The sequence below is a fragment of the Balaenoptera acutorostrata genome, chromosome 2, assembly GCF_949987535.1.
Source record: "Balaenoptera acutorostrata chromosome 2, mBalAcu1.1, whole genome shotgun sequence".
In the NCBI taxonomy this organism is placed as follows: Eukaryota; Metazoa; Chordata; class Mammalia; order Artiodactyla; family Balaenopteridae; genus Balaenoptera; species Balaenoptera acutorostrata.
Genome location: NC_080065.1, coordinates 124,045,834 through 124,063,025, shown reverse-complemented (window position 1 = coordinate 124,063,025; position 17,192 = coordinate 124,045,834). Strand labels below are relative to the sequence as shown.

General features: G+C 41.3%; 1 protein-coding gene, 1 long non-coding RNA gene and 2 other non-coding genes across 4 annotated transcripts in view; 3 read left to right on the top strand and 1 right to left on the bottom strand.

The window, feature by feature from the left end:
• Positions 1–17,192, bottom strand: part of LOC130707112 (uncharacterized) — a 78,239-nt gene that overhangs the window by 54,853 nt on the left and 6,194 nt on the right. The window lies entirely within an intron of this gene.
• On the top strand, positions 1,315–16,217 carry HSPA9 (heat shock protein family A (Hsp70) member 9). The gene is made up of 17 exons (XM_007172229.3): positions 1,315–1,504; positions 2,800–2,858; positions 3,093–3,180; positions 4,001–4,182; positions 4,936–5,060; positions 5,591–5,664; positions 5,997–6,103; positions 6,583–6,745; positions 7,718–7,810; positions 10,511–10,720; positions 11,828–12,055; positions 12,952–13,056; positions 13,837–13,954; positions 14,378–14,472; positions 14,725–14,817; positions 15,002–15,142; positions 15,461–16,217. Exons 1-17 carry the CDS (start codon positions 1,424–1,426, stop codon positions 15,536–15,538), a joined length of 2,040 nt encoding a protein of 679 aa, XP_007172291.1. The 5' UTR covers positions 1,315–1,423; the 3' UTR covers positions 15,539–16,217.
• On the top strand, positions 11,113–11,183 carry LOC114236475 (small nucleolar RNA SNORD63). Its single transcript, XR_003622424.1, has one exon. It is a non-coding gene; the product is annotated as a small nucleolar RNA SNORD63 (small nucleolar RNA).
• On the top strand, positions 12,541–12,611 carry LOC114236476 (small nucleolar RNA SNORD63). The gene has a single exon (XR_003622425.1). It is a non-coding gene; the product is annotated as a small nucleolar RNA SNORD63 (small nucleolar RNA).

The window sequence follows — 17,192 nt, the reverse complement described above, 5'->3', positions numbered from 1 at the left end:
GCAGAGAAAGGTTTATTGCAGGGCCAAACAGGGAGAATGGGTGGCTCATGCTCTAAAAAAATCCCCGAACTCCCTGATGGTTTTGGGGGAAGATTTTATATGCAAAATTTGGGGTGAGAGCTGCAGGGCGTGTGACTTTCTTCTGACTATTTCGTGGTGAGGTAACAGGGCGGCACTCCAGGAATCTTGCCCTCAGCCTGACGTTACCATCCTCCATCTGGGCAGGGGATAGTTTCCACAGAACTCACAGATATTATTATGTATAGTCCTTGACTGCGAACCAGTACCCTGAGCCAGGGTTGCGCTATTGCTTCTTGACTGTGCCTCCCTTGTTTCCCTTCCCAGATTAGCAACTGCTTGGATCTGACTTTTGGAACTAAGGGACGGTCAAAGAGGCTGAATGAAGCCTATTTCCTACAAAAAATAAATGGGGGACACAGAAAGGCTTTTGTGCCCAGGTGGGCCCACAGGGTCCTGCTCTGCTTCAGAGCCTCAGTGAGGCCCAGCAAACCTGGGCAGGTAAGATCCTGAGCTCAGGTATTTTTTCTCGAGAGGGTCTGCAAGATAATTAGCCTAAGGCAACCGAATGCTGTCTGAATGAAGGGCTGCTTTAGTAGCTCAAAACCCAAGGTCCCTGTGGTAAAACTCTGAAAGAATTTGTCGAAAGTCTGCATATGTAGGTGTATTTCAAGTTACCGCAATAGCAACAAGCTATCAGAAGACGAAAAAATGACGAGGTTGAGCAACAAAGATTTTGAACCCCAGGTTCACACTGAACAAAGGCGCAAGACAAAATGGCGCCCTCCGCGAGGAGGAAACGTCAACTCGCGCAGAGCGTGTATCCGCCCGGGGCTCTCCCAGGGCAACGCTGGGACCAAACTCACGTGAGCTGGAGCGTCCTATGACAGCTCTAGTTAGACTCCTCCCCGGTTTCCGCCACTCCCTGCGCACATGCGCTGCAGGGCCTCAGTAGGATGCCAGTTGCGCAGGCGCAACAGGCCCCTCCTCTCAGGCAACTGACGCAAGGACTGTTCGCAATTTATCCCGTGTGACCTTGAGTCTTTTCTGCCTCCGAGGACCGGGGTTGTCCACGGTTCTGCCTTATACCGCTTTTAGCCTTGTGGTCTCTCACAGAGCCCAGCCTGCCGCAGCCGGCACGGGAGGACACGCTTTTCCCTGCCATCATGCCACGAAGCGTATTAGCCATAGGCCCTGACTCCGGAAACAGCGTTCAGGTATTTTCTTATCAGGCAGCGCGGGCGGCGCCTCAGCGGAAGAGCGGGCTTCCAGGCCGCAGCGATCAAACCCCGCCCCCCACCTCACGTAGTTGGAGGTTTCCAGAAGTGCTAGCACTACCGCGCCGCGCAGTTCTCGGCGGTCCGAGCGCGTGTTTGCTGCCTCGTATTTCCACCATTTAGCAGCCATGATAAACGCCAGCCGAGCCGCAGTAGCCCGTCTTGTCGGCGCCGCAGCCTCCCGGGGCCCCACAGCAGCTCGCCACCAGGTAAGGGACTGCCGGGCCTTCCCCGAGGGGCTCACGGCCTTGGGACTCAGCGCGGCAGGCCACGGTCTTCGGGGTCAGAATCCTCGGGGAGAGACGGGGAGAGACGGAAAATAACGGACGTTCAGTATTCAGTGCTGCCGGTTCAAGGCCTTTTTCAGGGTTTTGCGTTCCTGTCTCAGGCCCTGCTGAGTCACACTCCTTGGGAGCCTAGAGTTTTATCTCATCAGGTAGCGGGCAGTGGTCCTGATTAGTCCTTTTGAGACGATTAGACAGTTTTGGTCTTGAGTAGAAGGACGATTGTTCGCTGTGAAATGCAGAGTGTGCGAGGACTCCGTTGCTATGATACAACGAAGGAAGAAAGAGCATCTGAGCAGTAAATTAAAAATCAAGCTCTGATTTTCTTGCTTACGAATATTTGATTAGTTAGCTCCCCAGAATTTTGTCCTCCGTTATTTCAGAAAAAATAAGCAAATCAGGAAAAGGCCATGGAGTGGTTGTTCATTATCGTGTAAGAGTAAAAACATACCCTTTGGGGAAACAAGAATTGTGTTTCTTTGCACTCAGGTTGGGTAAAAGAAGACTTGGAAGTAGCCTGAGGTGAGATTGTAACAAAGGTCTTTGACACTGATGGGAAGCCACTCCTGATTTTTTTTTTTCCCTCATAAACTGACTTCACAAAATTACTAATTCTAGTTCTCTTAAAGCAGTAGTTTGGGAAGGTCAGAGAAAATGTTTCTGATTAAGTTAAATCTCTACCTGCAACACGTAACATATGTGGGTCTTAGGTAGACACTGCTCCTGATGATGAAATTGAGTAGTATTTTAACATATTTCTACTTCTCCACGGGATATTTGGCAGAGTCTGGAAATAATTTTGGTTGTCACAACCTGGGTAGCCATGCTACTACTGGGTTCTAGTTGTAAAGGCCCAAGTTGCTGCTAAACATTCTGCAGTGCATAGAACGGCCCAGCTCCCAACAAAGATTTTGTTCACTATCAATAGTGCCAAGGTTGAGAGACCCTTTGGTAATGCAATTCAAGATAATTTTATATCTATTTATTTCTCTGATTTCATTGGGAATATTTGTACTTTATTAGGCTTGTTTGTTTCAGTACCATAACGTCTCTTGGACATGAAATATTTTATTTCAGTATATTTTATACATGGTAACCACTCAGTGAACAGAATTGAAAGTCTCAACCTTTCATGTATTTTTCAGAAGAATAATTAAAACAAGCGCAAGTTTTCATATGTAGTTCATGGCTGATCCTTTTTTTTTTTTTTTTTTTTTAAGGATGGCTGGAATGGCTTTAGTCATGAAGCTTTTAGAATTGTTTCAAGGCGGGACTATGCGTAAGTATAATTTCATTTCCTTTAGCATTTAGATAATAAATATTAAGCCCCAGAGCAATGGTCTCTAAATTTGTGATTAATTACTTCACTCAGAAAAAAAGACACAGCTAAGTTTATTTATAGAGTATGCATTTTGCCACAGTAGCAAATATTGTTTTCTTATGTTTTCCTACAACCATTTTGGAGATCACTGTTAAGATAACTAATCATAGCATTGTTTTAAATGTCTTACAGATCAGAAGCAATCAAGGGAGCAGTTGTTGGTATTGATTTGGGTACTACCAACTCCTGTGTGGCAGTTATGGAAGGTAAACAAGCAAAGGTGAGCATGATTGGAAGCTCTGGATCATGTAGTGGTAACCAGTACACAATTCAGAATTCTGTGTCCTTTGGCTTAGATAAGGGACATTTTCAAAGCTGCTTTTATAATTCTTAAGACCCTTGTGAGGTGAATCTTTGTGCTTAATTGTATGCTGGTAATAAATGAATGGATGTGACTTCCCAGGATTTAAGTGTGTCCTAGTATAGATGTAAGACTACTAAGTTACTGTTAGGACCCATTGGAATGACTTGTACTGTTGATTACTTCTGTAATTAAAGTTCTGCTTTTTTGTAAGTCAGTTAAACAAAGGCTAAAGGTGCAGGAACAGTCTAGAAGCAAGTGGAGCTCCAAATAATGCATGGGCTGCATCCTAAGTAAGGCATGTTCTTCCTTCTAGAGGAAGTAGAGGCTGTTCCTCCTTTGTTTGTGAAATCTTTATTCCCACCTGGTTCTCCTCAAGAATACTTGGAGCACCTGGATTTTTGAATTCCTTTTTGGCAGTTTTTTTAATGCCTGAAACTTGTAGGCATCACCAAAAAATCAGAAGTAGATTTAACTCTCCGTATGGAAGGAAAGATTACGTTGTGCAAACATTGAGTACGAAAGATGTGATTTATATTTGTTCCTATTTTTTGGATGTTCTTAGTTGTAGGTTGTTTGAATCTGCAATAGTAGTTGCTTACTATATCAGCATTCACAGAGCAGAAAAGTATGCCCTTTAGTACTGTTTTTTAGTGTTTGTTCTGTGTCTTAAATGATTGGTACAAAGACACTAGTGGTGACTGGAACCTCATTCTCTGTCCTGCTTTGGGAGTTTTAGGTGCTAGAGAATGCTGAAGGTGCCAGAACCACCCCTTCAGTTGTAGCCTTTACAGCAGATGGTGAGCGACTTGTTGGCATGCCGGCCAAGCGACAGGCTGTCACCAACCCGAACAACACATTCTATGCTACCAAGCGTCTCATTGGCCGGCGATATGATGACTCAGAAGTTCAAAAAGACATGTGAGTAATAGCAAAAATGTATTTATATGCGAAGGCTATACGGATGAATCTTACCAGCAGGATCCCTGGGGACAGGCCCTGCTCCTGCCAAAAGGGTATCTCCTTCAAAAACTTCAATTCTGCCTTCACAGATTAGGTCTTTGCTATGTGTGACATGATATATGAAGATTTGGCTAGTCATTCCTGGACCACATAAATTGGCGTTAAACACATAAGGTAGATAATGGCATAGGCGCCATCTTGATACTGATCGGATATGTTTTCAAGGTTCATCCTTGTTGTGGCATGGATCGGTATTTCATTCCTTTTTATGGCTAAATATCATCCCATTGTATGCATACATACTGCATTTTGTTTATCTGTTTGTTAATGGGCATTTGGGTTGTTTCCACTTTTTGGCTATTACGAATAATGCTACCATAAACATTTGTGTATAGGTTTTTGTGTGGACATATGTTTTCATTTCTCTTGGGTAGACATCTAGTAATGGAATTGGTAGGTCATATGGTATCTCTGTTACCGCTTTCCAAAGCAGCTGCATAAATTTTTGGTGAGAAGAATGTTCAGGTTTCATCAGGATGTTTTTACATGTTAATGATTGCTTTCTGAAGGTTTTCATTAAACAAATTCCTGAAGTTCTCATTTGTTGGCCATGGATCTCTTGGGGTGGAAGATGGGCTTTCATGGTGTACGGTAACCTCATGGTAGGTTGTGCTGGCATGTTTTCTCAAGTATAATTTTTGTGTCTTTCAGTAAAAATGTTCCTTTTAAAATTGTCCGTGCCTCTAATGGCGATGCCTGGGTTGAAGCTCATGGAAAACTCTATTCCCCAAGTCAGATTGGAGCATTTGTGTTGATGAAGATGAAAGAGACTGCAGGTGAGAAAGCTTAGTTCATATCTGGGAAAATTCAGAGAACTGCATGATTCCTCTGAGATCACTGGCTTCCATACCTCAGTGTCCTTTGGATGAGTCTGCAGTGGCTTTTATACAGAATACCTAGGAATGGCAAAACTTTATTACTCTTTCCCTACAAATTGAATTTCTCTTCCAAGTTTTCCTAATGGTGGCTTGCTTGTTTCTTTTTTCCAGAAGGGAAATCAAAAGACACATTAAGCTTTTGTGTCTGTTAGGTAAAACTTCCCATTTAAGAAACTAGTGGCTCTTCTAAATCTAAAAGTAGGTCATTGTTGCTGGTGAGCCTTCACTAACATGTTAAAGGTGAGATCTTGGGTTTTTAAAATTGGAGTGTTTTCCTACAAGGTCTCTTCATGTTAGGTCATATGCTAAAAAACTATTGGGTGCTGTTTGTGACCTCAAGAGAGTGACACAGGTTGGCTACATTAGTAATTGTAGCCTGTTTCATCTGATAGGGTCTCATGAATGATTTTCATTGATTGCTTTTCCAGAAAATTACTTGGGGCATACAGCAAAAAATGCTGTGATCACCGTCCCAGCTTATTTCAATGACTCTCAGAGACAGGTGAGTTTAATTATCATTTTTAATACATTTATTTATTTATTTATTATTTATTTTCGGCTGCATTGGGTCTTGGTTGCTGCACATGGGCTTCCTCTAGTTGCAGCGAGTTGGGGCTACTCTTCATTGCGGTGGCTTCTCTTGTGGAGCACGGGCTTAGTTGCTCTGCGGCATGTGGGATCTTCCTGGACCAGGGTTCGAACCCGTGTCCCCTGCATTGGCAAGAGGATTCTTAACCACTGCTGCCACCAGGGAAGCCCCCCAATTAGCATTTTTATTCAGGAAATTAATGGTACCTGGGACACGGTGGAAAATGCTTTTTTCTTTTTTTATAGGCCACTAAGGATGCTGGCCAGATATCTGGACTAAATGTGCTTCGGGTAATTAATGAACCCACAGCGGCTGCTCTGGCCTATGGTCTAGACAAATCAGAAGACAAAATGTAAGTTTGTGCAGTAAATTCCACCTAGATTTGTGAGACTTAAGTTCATGGAACCCTGAAACTTATCCTAAATCATCATCTTGATTTCATAGTGATTGAGCCTTATACTTAGACTGGAAATGTACTGCCTTGACCTTTTCCCAAGGCTTTTATGGTCTGTGTTTTTCATTCATTTCAAGATTGTCCCTTGATTACTTTTTCTTTTTCAAGTACTGGCTGTGGTCATTTTTTCCCCTTGGTATGCCTGTTGGCAAGTATTTATCCAAAAGAGTGGTTTTTGTTTTTTAACATTTCATTTTAACTGTATGTGTGTTTTACATGTTGCTGTTAGGGCTACCTGTTAAGATATATGTCACTTATGCAGTCATCAACTTTCATAATTATACCTGGGGGGGAAATAGCCAAGTTTATGTTGGTTTGGTTACTGAAATCCATACGCTGTGATGAGTTTTGTTCCTGATGGCCTTTTTTCTTTCTAGCATTGCCGTATATGATTTAGGTGGTGGAACTTTTGATATTTCCATACTGGAAATTCAGAAAGGAGTATTTGAGGTGAAATCCACCAATGGAGACACTTTTTTAGGTGGTGAAGACTTTGACCAGGCCTTGCTGCGTCACATTGTGAAGGAGTTCAAAAGAGAGGTTAGTTACCAGTGTGGTTAATATGTACACATTGGAATACTGAGAATTTCTTTGTTCGTACTGCTATTTGTTTTTTTTTTTACGATTTTTTTTCCCTTAAGAGAGTGTTGAATAGGCCACTGAAATTGCATTTCAGTTCCATGGGTGCTCTGAACTATTCTGGTTATCGTAGCTTCAAATTGGGAACAAATAACAATTAAAAGGCTATAGCACCTGGTGTACAATAGTACTGTGGCATTTTATATAAGGGACTTGAATATCTTTGGATTTGGGGTATCCGCATTTGACAGGGGTTGCTGGAACCAATTCCTCACAGATAGCAAGGGATGACTGTATAGGTTTCCCCCACTATCTGAAAATTGAGCCTGCGAAACTTTTGATAAGTTGAAATGTCGTGAAGCTACACATTTTGCTAACGGATGCACAACATAAATGGTTGTATGCTCACAGACAGTTCAAAGCTGTGGTGGTGGTTTGGTGCTCAGATAAATGTAGTTACTGGGGAAGGAGCTTGGGGTGCACACTGCCTCTAATGGCTCGCTGCAAAGCAAACGCTGAACATTATTTGCCCTTTTTGCCTTTTTTGTAAAAGTGAAAATCCTTTTTAGATTTCATTTGATTAGCAAAAACAGGTACTAATATAGATCTTTTATAAAAGGGAAGTGGTGTAAAGCAAACTTTGGAAAAGTGGGGGGATACCTGTATTGGAAAATGAATTATGGGAATTCCTTTTTTGAGCTAGAATCCTACAGCTGGAAAGAACTGAGAACAGTTAGTTCATCCTCTAACTCCAGACACATATTTCTTTTTCAAAGTAGGTCTTCTTTTTTCCTATAGATTTTTAAGGGCAATAAGTAATTTCTGCTTGTTTATAAAGGTATGGCTCTATTTTGTTTTGTTACACCTTACCTCTGCAATTTAAGTAGTATTCATTTTCTTAACACTAATATATTGTGTGTCTTCACTTTGTAGACAGGGGTTGATTTGACCAAAGACAACATGGCGCTTCAAAGGGTTCGGGAAGCTGCTGAGAAAGCCAAGTGTGAACTCTCTTCATCTGTGCAGGTGAGACGTGGACAAATTCCACCAGTCTTGATGGATCCTTTCAGCCTGAGTTTACTCGAATAGCATATTCTAATTGGCATAATGTCGGTCATATTTTTTTTAACAGTTTTCTGGTTGGTGATAAAAAGCCTTTCCATTAGCAAAGGAGCATTATGTTTTTTATGGGTGAGCTGAAGCACCTAAATCAGGTTATGATTTGCTTTCCTGCTGCCACATGAGAACCTGGAATTAGATCTCCTGCCATCTTGCTATATCCCTGTCACGGACCTGACATGCTGTTATTCTGTTCTTAGTGGTTAAGGCAAAGGGAGGCTTCATCTTTCAGAACTGGAGCAACTTTAGCACTCTGGGAAGGGAAGAGGTATTTATAGCATCTGTCATTGTGTTGGTAAAGTGGGTGACCTTCAGTCACATCTGGATTTTCTTTTTTCTTTCTTTTTTTTTTTTTTTTTTCTTTTTAATAGCAGCTATAAGGAGTGACAAAGCTGTACAGGGTCATCCATGAAGTTGATGGTATTCCCTCGTCCTGCTGTCAGAATTTGCAGCACGATGGTTGGGGCCGAAATATGTGGCATTACCAGAGGATAGCTTATAATTCTTCCCAGGGGTTGTCACTTTATGAAACAGGACGTTGGTTAGTTTTACTGTGGCTCTGTCCTGTTGATAGGTATTTGGATTGTTTTCCACCATTTTGCTATTATAGTAAGGTGTATTGACCATCCTTGTACATTAATGTTTGTGCATATGTGATTGTAAGTCTATAGGTTAAATTTATAGAAGCACTTATTACCTTTGAGTTTATAATGTGGTTTGGGGAGGTGGACACTAATGAGAACATTATATTAATAAATGTCAGAAGTAATGTAGAGGTTAAGAGTTACTCTGCAGGCAGACTGGTGGAGATGAAGTCCTTATTTCATTACTTATTAGCTGTGTGACTTTGAATGAATTACTTAACATTTCTGTTTTCTTGTCTATAAAATGAGGATAAATGGTGCTCCATTCCCCCCTTAGAGTTGTGAGGATTAGTAAATTAATACATGTAACATGCTTAGGACAATATGTAATAAATAGTAAGTGGTACTCTAAATGTATGTATTAATTTTGTTTTTTTAAAAAGCAAAGTTAGATTTATAATAAAGGAACCTGACAGGTGTTTGACATAATTAGGAGAGCTTCTGAAAGGTGAGTTAATCAGGAAGAGAGAAAGGGTCAGGTAAGTATGAGGTTCTCGGGTAAAGACCTGAGTAAGGGTCAGTGTGGCTGAAGTACAGACTAGACTGGCAGGAGGAACATAGAAGATAAGGCTAGAGGCTTTATAGATTGGGGACTTGGTATCTTTCCTGAGATAATGACAACTACTGAAAAATTTTAAGGTGGGCCGGTAACATGGTCAGATTTGGGGAAAGCACTCTGAGGTGGAGTGCTCTTTGTGGCAGCCTGAGTGGGTGTGGGAAAATGTTGGGAGGCTATTGCAGCACACCAGGTGGTGAGAGAGGAAGGACTTGGACCAGAGTGTGGTAGTGAGAGATACATGGTTGGAATTGAGAGAGAAGAGGGACAGAACTTCATGGTGGAACTGGCTTTCAAGGGTGGAGAACCCTGGAGTTTTTCACCTGGTCATTAATATATAGCATATAGAACTGCACTAATACAGTAACTACATGTGGCTATTTAAAATTAAATACAATTTTTAAGAATTCCATTTCTCAATTCCACTAGCTGTATTTCAAGTATTCAGCCACATGTGACTAGTGGCTGCTGGATTGAAAAGCACAGATAGAGAACATTCCCATTGCCACAGAAAGTTCTGTTGGATTGCATTACTATAGATAATTTTATTTACTGATTCGGTTTGTTAACATTTTGCAAAGAAAGAGAAAATTGTTATTGGTGTTCTTGAAACTATATCCAATATCACTGTTTTTACAAAAGATGTGTTGATTCTCCCTATAAAGCATTTATCTGTCCAGGGTACTCTACCTGAAGAAAGCTGGTTAAGGATTTGCTCCCTTCAGTCTTTATTCCCTGTTGGCCTTGCTTTGTGAAGTTGGAGGGGCAGCATACACAAACTGTTCCTGGGGGTTCACCCCGAGACACCTGTTTCTGCATGTTTAGTAGTGAGTTTTGTTAGTCTAAATATTCTTAATCCATGCCTTATCAGGATTTTAGGTTTATTTAGTACTGTATGTTACATGGTGTGACTGTAGCAGTGTTAGCTACTCCCTGGGGATGTGATAGCAGTAGTCAGTCCTTGTAGTTCTCTTTAGCATTTTTGTTGTAGCTTTCTTAACCATCTTCCTGAAACTTGGAAAGCCCTGGTTTGGTGGCAGATTATTTGGTTCAGAGCATACCTTTCACATTTTTCTTAATGTGCAAGGAAATCTTTTAAAACTTGGTAAAAGAACACAGTAGTGTGATTCTTAATATATTTTTAATGGCAGGACAGACCGTTCTTCACCTCCTGAATGGGGATTTTTCCTGCTTCTCTATTCCTTTCTTCATTGTTAATAACAGATTTATAGTGTTTACTTCTGGGAAGATAAGAGGTTGAGTCTTAAAGAGTCACTGTCTTTGGTGGCCGTTCATTTAAAGTGTCTGACCCTCCCTGTGACTTTCACAGTCTTCCTTTCCTAGGGTATAGTCTTTAATTGAAGTAATAGTGAGACTTCACTACTGGTCTCCCTGCTTCCTTTGCAGACTGACATCAATTTGCCATACCTTACAATGGATGCTTCTGGACCCAAGCATTTGAATATGAAGCTGACCCGGGCTCAGTTTGAGGGGATTGTTACTGATCTAATCAGAAGGACCATAGCTCCATGCCAAAAAGCCATGCAAGATGCAGAAGTCAGCAAAAGTGACATAGGAGAAGTGATTCTGGTTGGTGGCATGACTAGGATGCCCAAGGTAAAGGACCCATGGAATTCTTGACATAGAGAGCAGAGAGGGCCAACACATAATTATTTCTTAGGACATGACATATGGCTTATGTTGTGTAAGGACATGAATATGTGGCCTTTCTACCATGCTGACCTGAAAGGAGGATGAATTTGTGCCCTTGCTAAAGAGTTCTTAAAGGGTGTTTTAAAAAAAGGATTAGGAAAGGGGAGAATGTCTTTGGGGTAGCAGCAAGGAGGATCCTGAACTTCAGTTTTATAGAATTTTTAGGAATGAAACAAAGTTTGCGGTCAGAGACAGCTTAACATCTTGGTACTAACTAGCCTCTGTGGGCTATTTTGGACATGCGTTTTGCAGTATAGTGTTTGGGGTTTCTAAAGGCATCTCTTCAACAGAGATTTGTGCAATGATGCATTTTATCAACACATCATTCTGAAAAGACAGGTGTGTGGAAAACTAATAACTGAGCACAGAACCTGTTGATGGTGTAATTCTTTATATCTTGAATAGAACTATCTTGGGTCTTGATTTTCATAATTTTTCCTTTGGAGTACTTGTGCTTAGGAAAATGATGCATACAATAAATCTGAAGTGAAAAGGAGAGACTTTGAACCAGGCAGATATCTTTATGTTAACAAATTATCCCAGATGTTATTCAAATAGAACTTTTTCCTAGCATTAGTAAAATAAGCAGGAGGGGAAAACATGCCTCATACTTGCACCAGTATTGAATTACTACTGCTTCTGTTAAGCTGATTTTTAGTTGATACGTAGAAGAGGACTTGGACTATACAAATTAAGTCTCCTTGCCTTGTACCTTGTATTTCTAATTTGATGTGTTGCTTGGGAAACCAGATAACAAAATTTAGGCAAATTGTTCCCAAATTTAAAAGGGCTATGAATGAGATACTCAAGAGTAAAGTGTATGGGTAACCAAACAATATACTTAACTCATTAACAAGAACTCAACTACAAAATAATTTGGGTAAATGTTCTTGGATCTGAAGCACCCTGTCCTGAGACCTGGTGGGGTCTCAGGACACATGTGCTGTTCTCCCCCTCTCAGGCAGTTGCCCTGAGTAGTGAGTGACAAGGTTCTTTTTTCTTGGTGCTCAGGTTCAGCAGACTGTGCAGGATCTCTTTGGCCGAGCCCCAAGTAAAGCTGTCAATCCTGATGAGGCTGTGGCCATTGGAGCTGCCATTCAGGGAGGTGTGTTGGCTGGTGATGTCACAGATGTGCTACTCTTGGATGTCACTCCCCTGTCTCTGGGTATTGAGACTCTGGGAGGTGTCTTCACCAAGCTTATTAACAGGAACACCACTATTCCAACCAAGAAGAGCCAGGTAAAAGCCACCCCACCCTATTTGTCACAGATATACTAGGTTCTGTGAGGATGTGATTGTAGCCACTTCTGTGAGCTTTTCCTAGAAAACTTTCCTTTTTGTTTTGCAGTCCATACCAGTTGAATGTTGAGGGGTGGTAAGAATATTGTCCTTTGTTCTCTTTTGTTCCTGGAAAAGTTCTCTTTACCTGTCAGCCAGTGGTGATGATTTTAGGGAAGTCATCAATAGTCTCTCCTTCTCAGGATAATAATTGCCAGAAGGAGCCTCATCATTTGAGACTAAATTCCTATACTCTTCTGTTCTCAAAGGCAGTAAAAAGAATGGCGTGGCCGAGACCAGCGGAGTGTGCTTGTCTCCCTGGAGAATGATAGGGGTTCTGAGATATCAAGCCAGGGTTATTTGGACAATGGCTTGGTCTTAGATTAAGAATTATTTCCTTTCTCAGTTTTGGTGTTTTTCTGAAAGAACTATGGCTATTGCTATGTTTGCAGTGATGTATTGCCAACACATCATTCTGAAGAAAAGTGTGTGTTGATTTCCTAATACTATGAGCATAAAATAAATGTCCTCTCTGACCCATTTCTCTGGATGAGCATGTTTCAACATCTCGCTTTTTATAGCTCCTTCTCTTGAGGCCTTCTGTGCTAATGCTGCATCTTTGTACAATGCATTTGCTTAGCTGAAAACAATAGCTATTGTATGCCCTTTTGCTGTGCTAATCCTACTCCTGTTCTCTATAAAGACATAAGCCTTTGTTTTGAACATAGTGTACATTTGGATTCTTCCAATGTTGGGATGTGAATTTCTTTCTTTGGTTTGTTGCACTTTGTAAGGGGGAGTAGGCTGGGGGGAAAAAATCAGGCTGCCAACCCAGCAAGTTTCCTTTTTCTCCCTAGGTGTTTTCTACAGCTGCTGATGGACAGACTCAAGTGGAGATTAAAGTGTGTCAGGGTGAGAGAGAGATGGCTGGAGACAACAAACTTCTTGGACAGTTTACTTTGGTAGGTATTGGGAATCATGAATGTTCTGCTCATTTTTTTATGGTGAAGTTACACTATTCTAACCCCTAATATTACCATAAACTGCTGACAGACGTAGTCTGTGTTATCTTAGCATAGTATTCAAATGAGTTCTGCAACTGGATAACCATGACTTCAGTTTTTACCTGAAAGCCTTGCTTCTTGTGCCTTAGGAACTAAATAAAGAAGCTTGTAAGAGCCAGGGAAATGTTAATAAACAGTGCTTATTAGAAGAAATTCCTGATTACTATTTTACTACTTTGAAAGACATTTGATATTGTTACTGGCTGCTACTTCGTCATCGTCGTCTTTTTTTTTTTGGCTGTGCTCTGTGGCATGTGGGATCTTAGTTCCCTGACCAGGGATTGAACCTGTGCCCTCTGCAGTGGAAGCACAGAGTCTTAACCACTGGACCGCCAGGGAAGTCCCTTGTTTCTGGCTTCTAGTCAGCATCGCTTATTGCTTGTTGGGATGAATGATGGAAAAGTTTACTCTTCACACATTGTGTGTCCTTAGGTACATAAAGCCATTGTGGTTACTTGCTATAGCCAACCTTCACTAGTATGAGTCCTATTTATTTCAAGCAGCAATGAAATTACCACCCTCACCGACAAACTCATGTTTTTGTACATTTAAGTGAAAGTTTCACTTGTTCCTCCCAGAAACCAAGTAATTTCTTCCCCAGAAGACCGTATAGGTTTTGGAAATAGAGCACTGGACCCCTCTGTGAGAGGAGCTTACTCTGTTATTTATTTATTCTAGATTGGGATTCCTCCAGCCCCTCGTGGAGTCCCTCAGATTGAAGTTACATTTGACATTGATGCCAATGGGATTGTACATGTTTCTGCCAAAGATAAGGGTACAGGACGCGAGCAGCAGAGTAAGTACTCTTATTTATTAAGACTGTAAGAGTGAGGTGAGGGACTTTTCTCTGTTGGGAACTAGACCCTCTAGATTGGGCATTATCTTTTCCCCTAGCCTCAGGGGAGGATGATGAGTCCTCTTTGCCCTCTTTCTCCTCAGTTATCAGTGTCACATTAACAGGTATGGTGTTTATGTCCCCAAAAAAGGCAAGCACTGAGCCTCTGGATTGCTGAAGTTTTGGTAGGTAGGACAGTTAGTTGTTCTCTCTATATTTTAGACCCTTGGTTTCCCTCTGCTTATTGTAGGACAGTAGGATATTCCCCTTCTTCATAATGCACATCAAGCTACTCTGAAGAGGAGGATTCTTTTTCTTAATACAGTAGAGGAAGAAGCATATAATTTTCCTGGGAAATAATGAGGTGCCTTCTTTTCACTATAGTTGTGATCCAGTCTTCCGGTGGGTTAAGCAAAGATGATATTGAAAATATGGTTAAAAATGCAGAGAAGTATGCTGAGGAAGACCGGCGGAAGAAGGTGATTACTTTGCTCATAACTTCTATGTGAAATGCCTTTCTTATTCTCAGACTCCCCATATCAAAATTTTCATGTTACAGAATCCAGCTAAAACCTTACAGACATCTCAGACCACAGTGATATCTCCCTCTTAACTGTTTATACTCTGTTAACTGTATGTCGCGGTTTTCATGTTGTCTTCTTAGTGAGGACATTCAGCCAACTAGTTGATTGGGAAGTCTTCATTCATATTACATTTTTAATTTCTCTTAGGAACGAGTTGAAGCAGTTAATATGGCTGAAGGAATCATTCATGACACAGAAACCAAGATGGAAGAATTCAAGGACCAATTGCCTGCTGATGAGGTAAACCCTCTTTTAAAATAGCTCAAGAAGTTGGGAGGCATCATCACCAATGTCAGTGAAGGTCATTTTTCTGTATGGGTCTTGATAGGAATTTAGTTTTTAAAAAATGTTTCTAAACATTCTGCTGTGTGTTATGGGATAAGAACCAGAAAAAGTGAGGGTCTGGTTTTGTTTTGTTTTTAAGTGCCACAAGCTAAAAGAAGAGATTTCCAAAATGAGGGAGCTCCTCGCTCGAAAAGACAGTGAAACAGGACAAAACATAAGACAGGCAGCATCTTCCCTTCAGCAAGCATCATTGAAGCTCTTCGAAATGGCATACAAAAAGGTACAAGGCTGTTTTACTCAATGACTATTTTGCTCCTAACTTGATGTAACTGCTCTTGATTACTGTCACTGATGGCTCCTACGTAGCCATTTATGGAACTGGGAGTATTGGAATTGGAAATATCCTTCTTCCTGCCTTCTTGACTACTTTGGGTGGGTGGGAGGGAGGGAGGGAGGGAGGGTGGGTGAGGTCAAAGGGAAGAAATCACTAAAACTGGGAGAGTGGAACAGTCAGGATATGGCTTTTTCGTTTTTAGTTCATCAGAGAGCAAACTGTCACCCTTAACGTTAAACAAGTGACTCTCATGTTTTCTTATAGATGGCATCTGAGCGGGAAGGCTCTGGAAGTTCTGGCACTGGGGAGCAAAAGGAAGATCAGAAGGAAGAGAAACAGTAACAGCAGTAAACTTTGGAGTCGAAAGGACAACATATTATGATGCTTGGGAGTGAAGGGATTTCCTGAGCTGAAATGGGCAAAACTTCAGTCTTCTACTGTGTTTTTGCAGTACTCTATATATAATTTCCTGAATATGTAAATTTAGTGACCATTAGCTAATGATCATTTAACAAGTGATAGTTCCCAACAGTACAAAGTTCATAGTATTCTGTCCGTAGCCTGTCATTCTTTTTCAGTTGCATGTAAAATGGGGAGAAAGATGATTTATTGATCATTCTAAAGATTTAACGTTGTTTTGTGCTGAAGTGGCTGTATTTTCAAAGGGGTGAAACCATCTCACACACTGAAGACAGTATCTGGAATGAGACCATAGGGGGATGAGATCCTTCTAGTTACCTAAGTACTGCTGTACCAGCCTGTGTGTATATGGAGTTCTTCAACTGAGGCCTTGCAAGGCAAGCCAGCTGTGCCATGTTGGGAGGTAGGGCAGGGGAAGCTAAATCAATGGAAAACTAAGCTAGCTATTTATGTGAGGTCCAGCTTCTAAAACACAAGTCTCCCAAACTTTCTGAAGGCATACTTTCCTAGCTACCCTTTGGCCTGTGTCTGGCACCTGTATCCCTGATGACTGTTCTTTTTGATCCATTCTGGATTTTTAAAAAAATAAATAGGAAAAGCATTTTGATCTCTTCTCTGTGAGGGGTGAGGCTCTGAGATTTAGCTTCAGAAATATGACATAAATCACATTTCCCAACTCCCTGACCTCGATACAGGATTTTCTAACACTGGCATTTGAATTTCTAACAAATTGAAAACTTGGGAAGGCCGGTATAATAATAAGCATTATCACCAAAGACAAGTCTGGTTCAGAGGAGGCTTTTTTTTTTTTCCCCTCCCTAGCCCCATCTGAGGTTTGGAATGTTGAAATAGTTTTTAGCTCTCTAACATGAAAATCAGGCCTCTATTTCCAGGCTGCTTTCTGCTCTAAATAAGTCCAACCAGAATTGGCTTACAGTAATGAAACACGTCTAGTATTAAGTCCTAAGGTGATTTCAGTGGCTCAATAATAACAGGAACCCAGATTCTTTCTATAGTTTTGCTTTTTCATCCTCAGTGACTTGCCTTGTCCTAATTTCTCTATGTAGTTCTAAATATCACATGCTAACAACTTCAGAACCAGGAAGGTGACTGCATCTTAGAACTCACAAGTTTTAAGAATTATTTAAGTTTATTTCTTAAAAATTAAGGGCTTCCCTGGTGGCGCAGTGGTTAAGAATCCGCCTGCCAATGCACGGGACAAGGGTTCAAGCCCTGGTCCGGGAAGTTCCCACATGCCACGGAGCAATGAAGCCCATACGCCACAACTACTGAGCATGTGCTCTAGAGCCCAAAAGCCACAACTACTGAGTCCTCGTGCCCCAACTACTGAAGCGCACGCGCCTAGAGCCCGTGCTCCGCAACAAGAGAAGCCACCGCAATGAGAAGCCCACGCACCGCAACGAAGAGTAGCCCCCGCTCACCGCAACTGGAGAAAGCACGCACGCAGCAAGGAAGACCCAATGCAGCCAAAAATAAACAAATAAAATAAATAAATTTTTAAGAAAATGAGATTGTTTACGTGATAATTACGTTTCTGGAAAATTGTTTATTAACA

Bases quoted from the DNA above. Each gene is read 5' to 3' on its own strand.
- HSPA9 (XM_007172229.3), top strand. From the start codon at position 1,424: ATGATAAACGCCAGCCGAGCCGCAGTAGCCCGTCTTGTCGGCGCCGCA. The intron at 2,859-3,092 runs GTAAGTATAATT...AATGTCTTACAG, and splicing joins GTTTCAAGGCGGGACTATGC to ATCAGAAGCAATCAAGGGAG. The intron at 14,473-14,724 runs GTGATTACTTTG...AATTTCTCTTAG, and splicing joins AGGAAGACCGGCGGAAGAAG to GAACGAGTTGAAGCAGTTAA.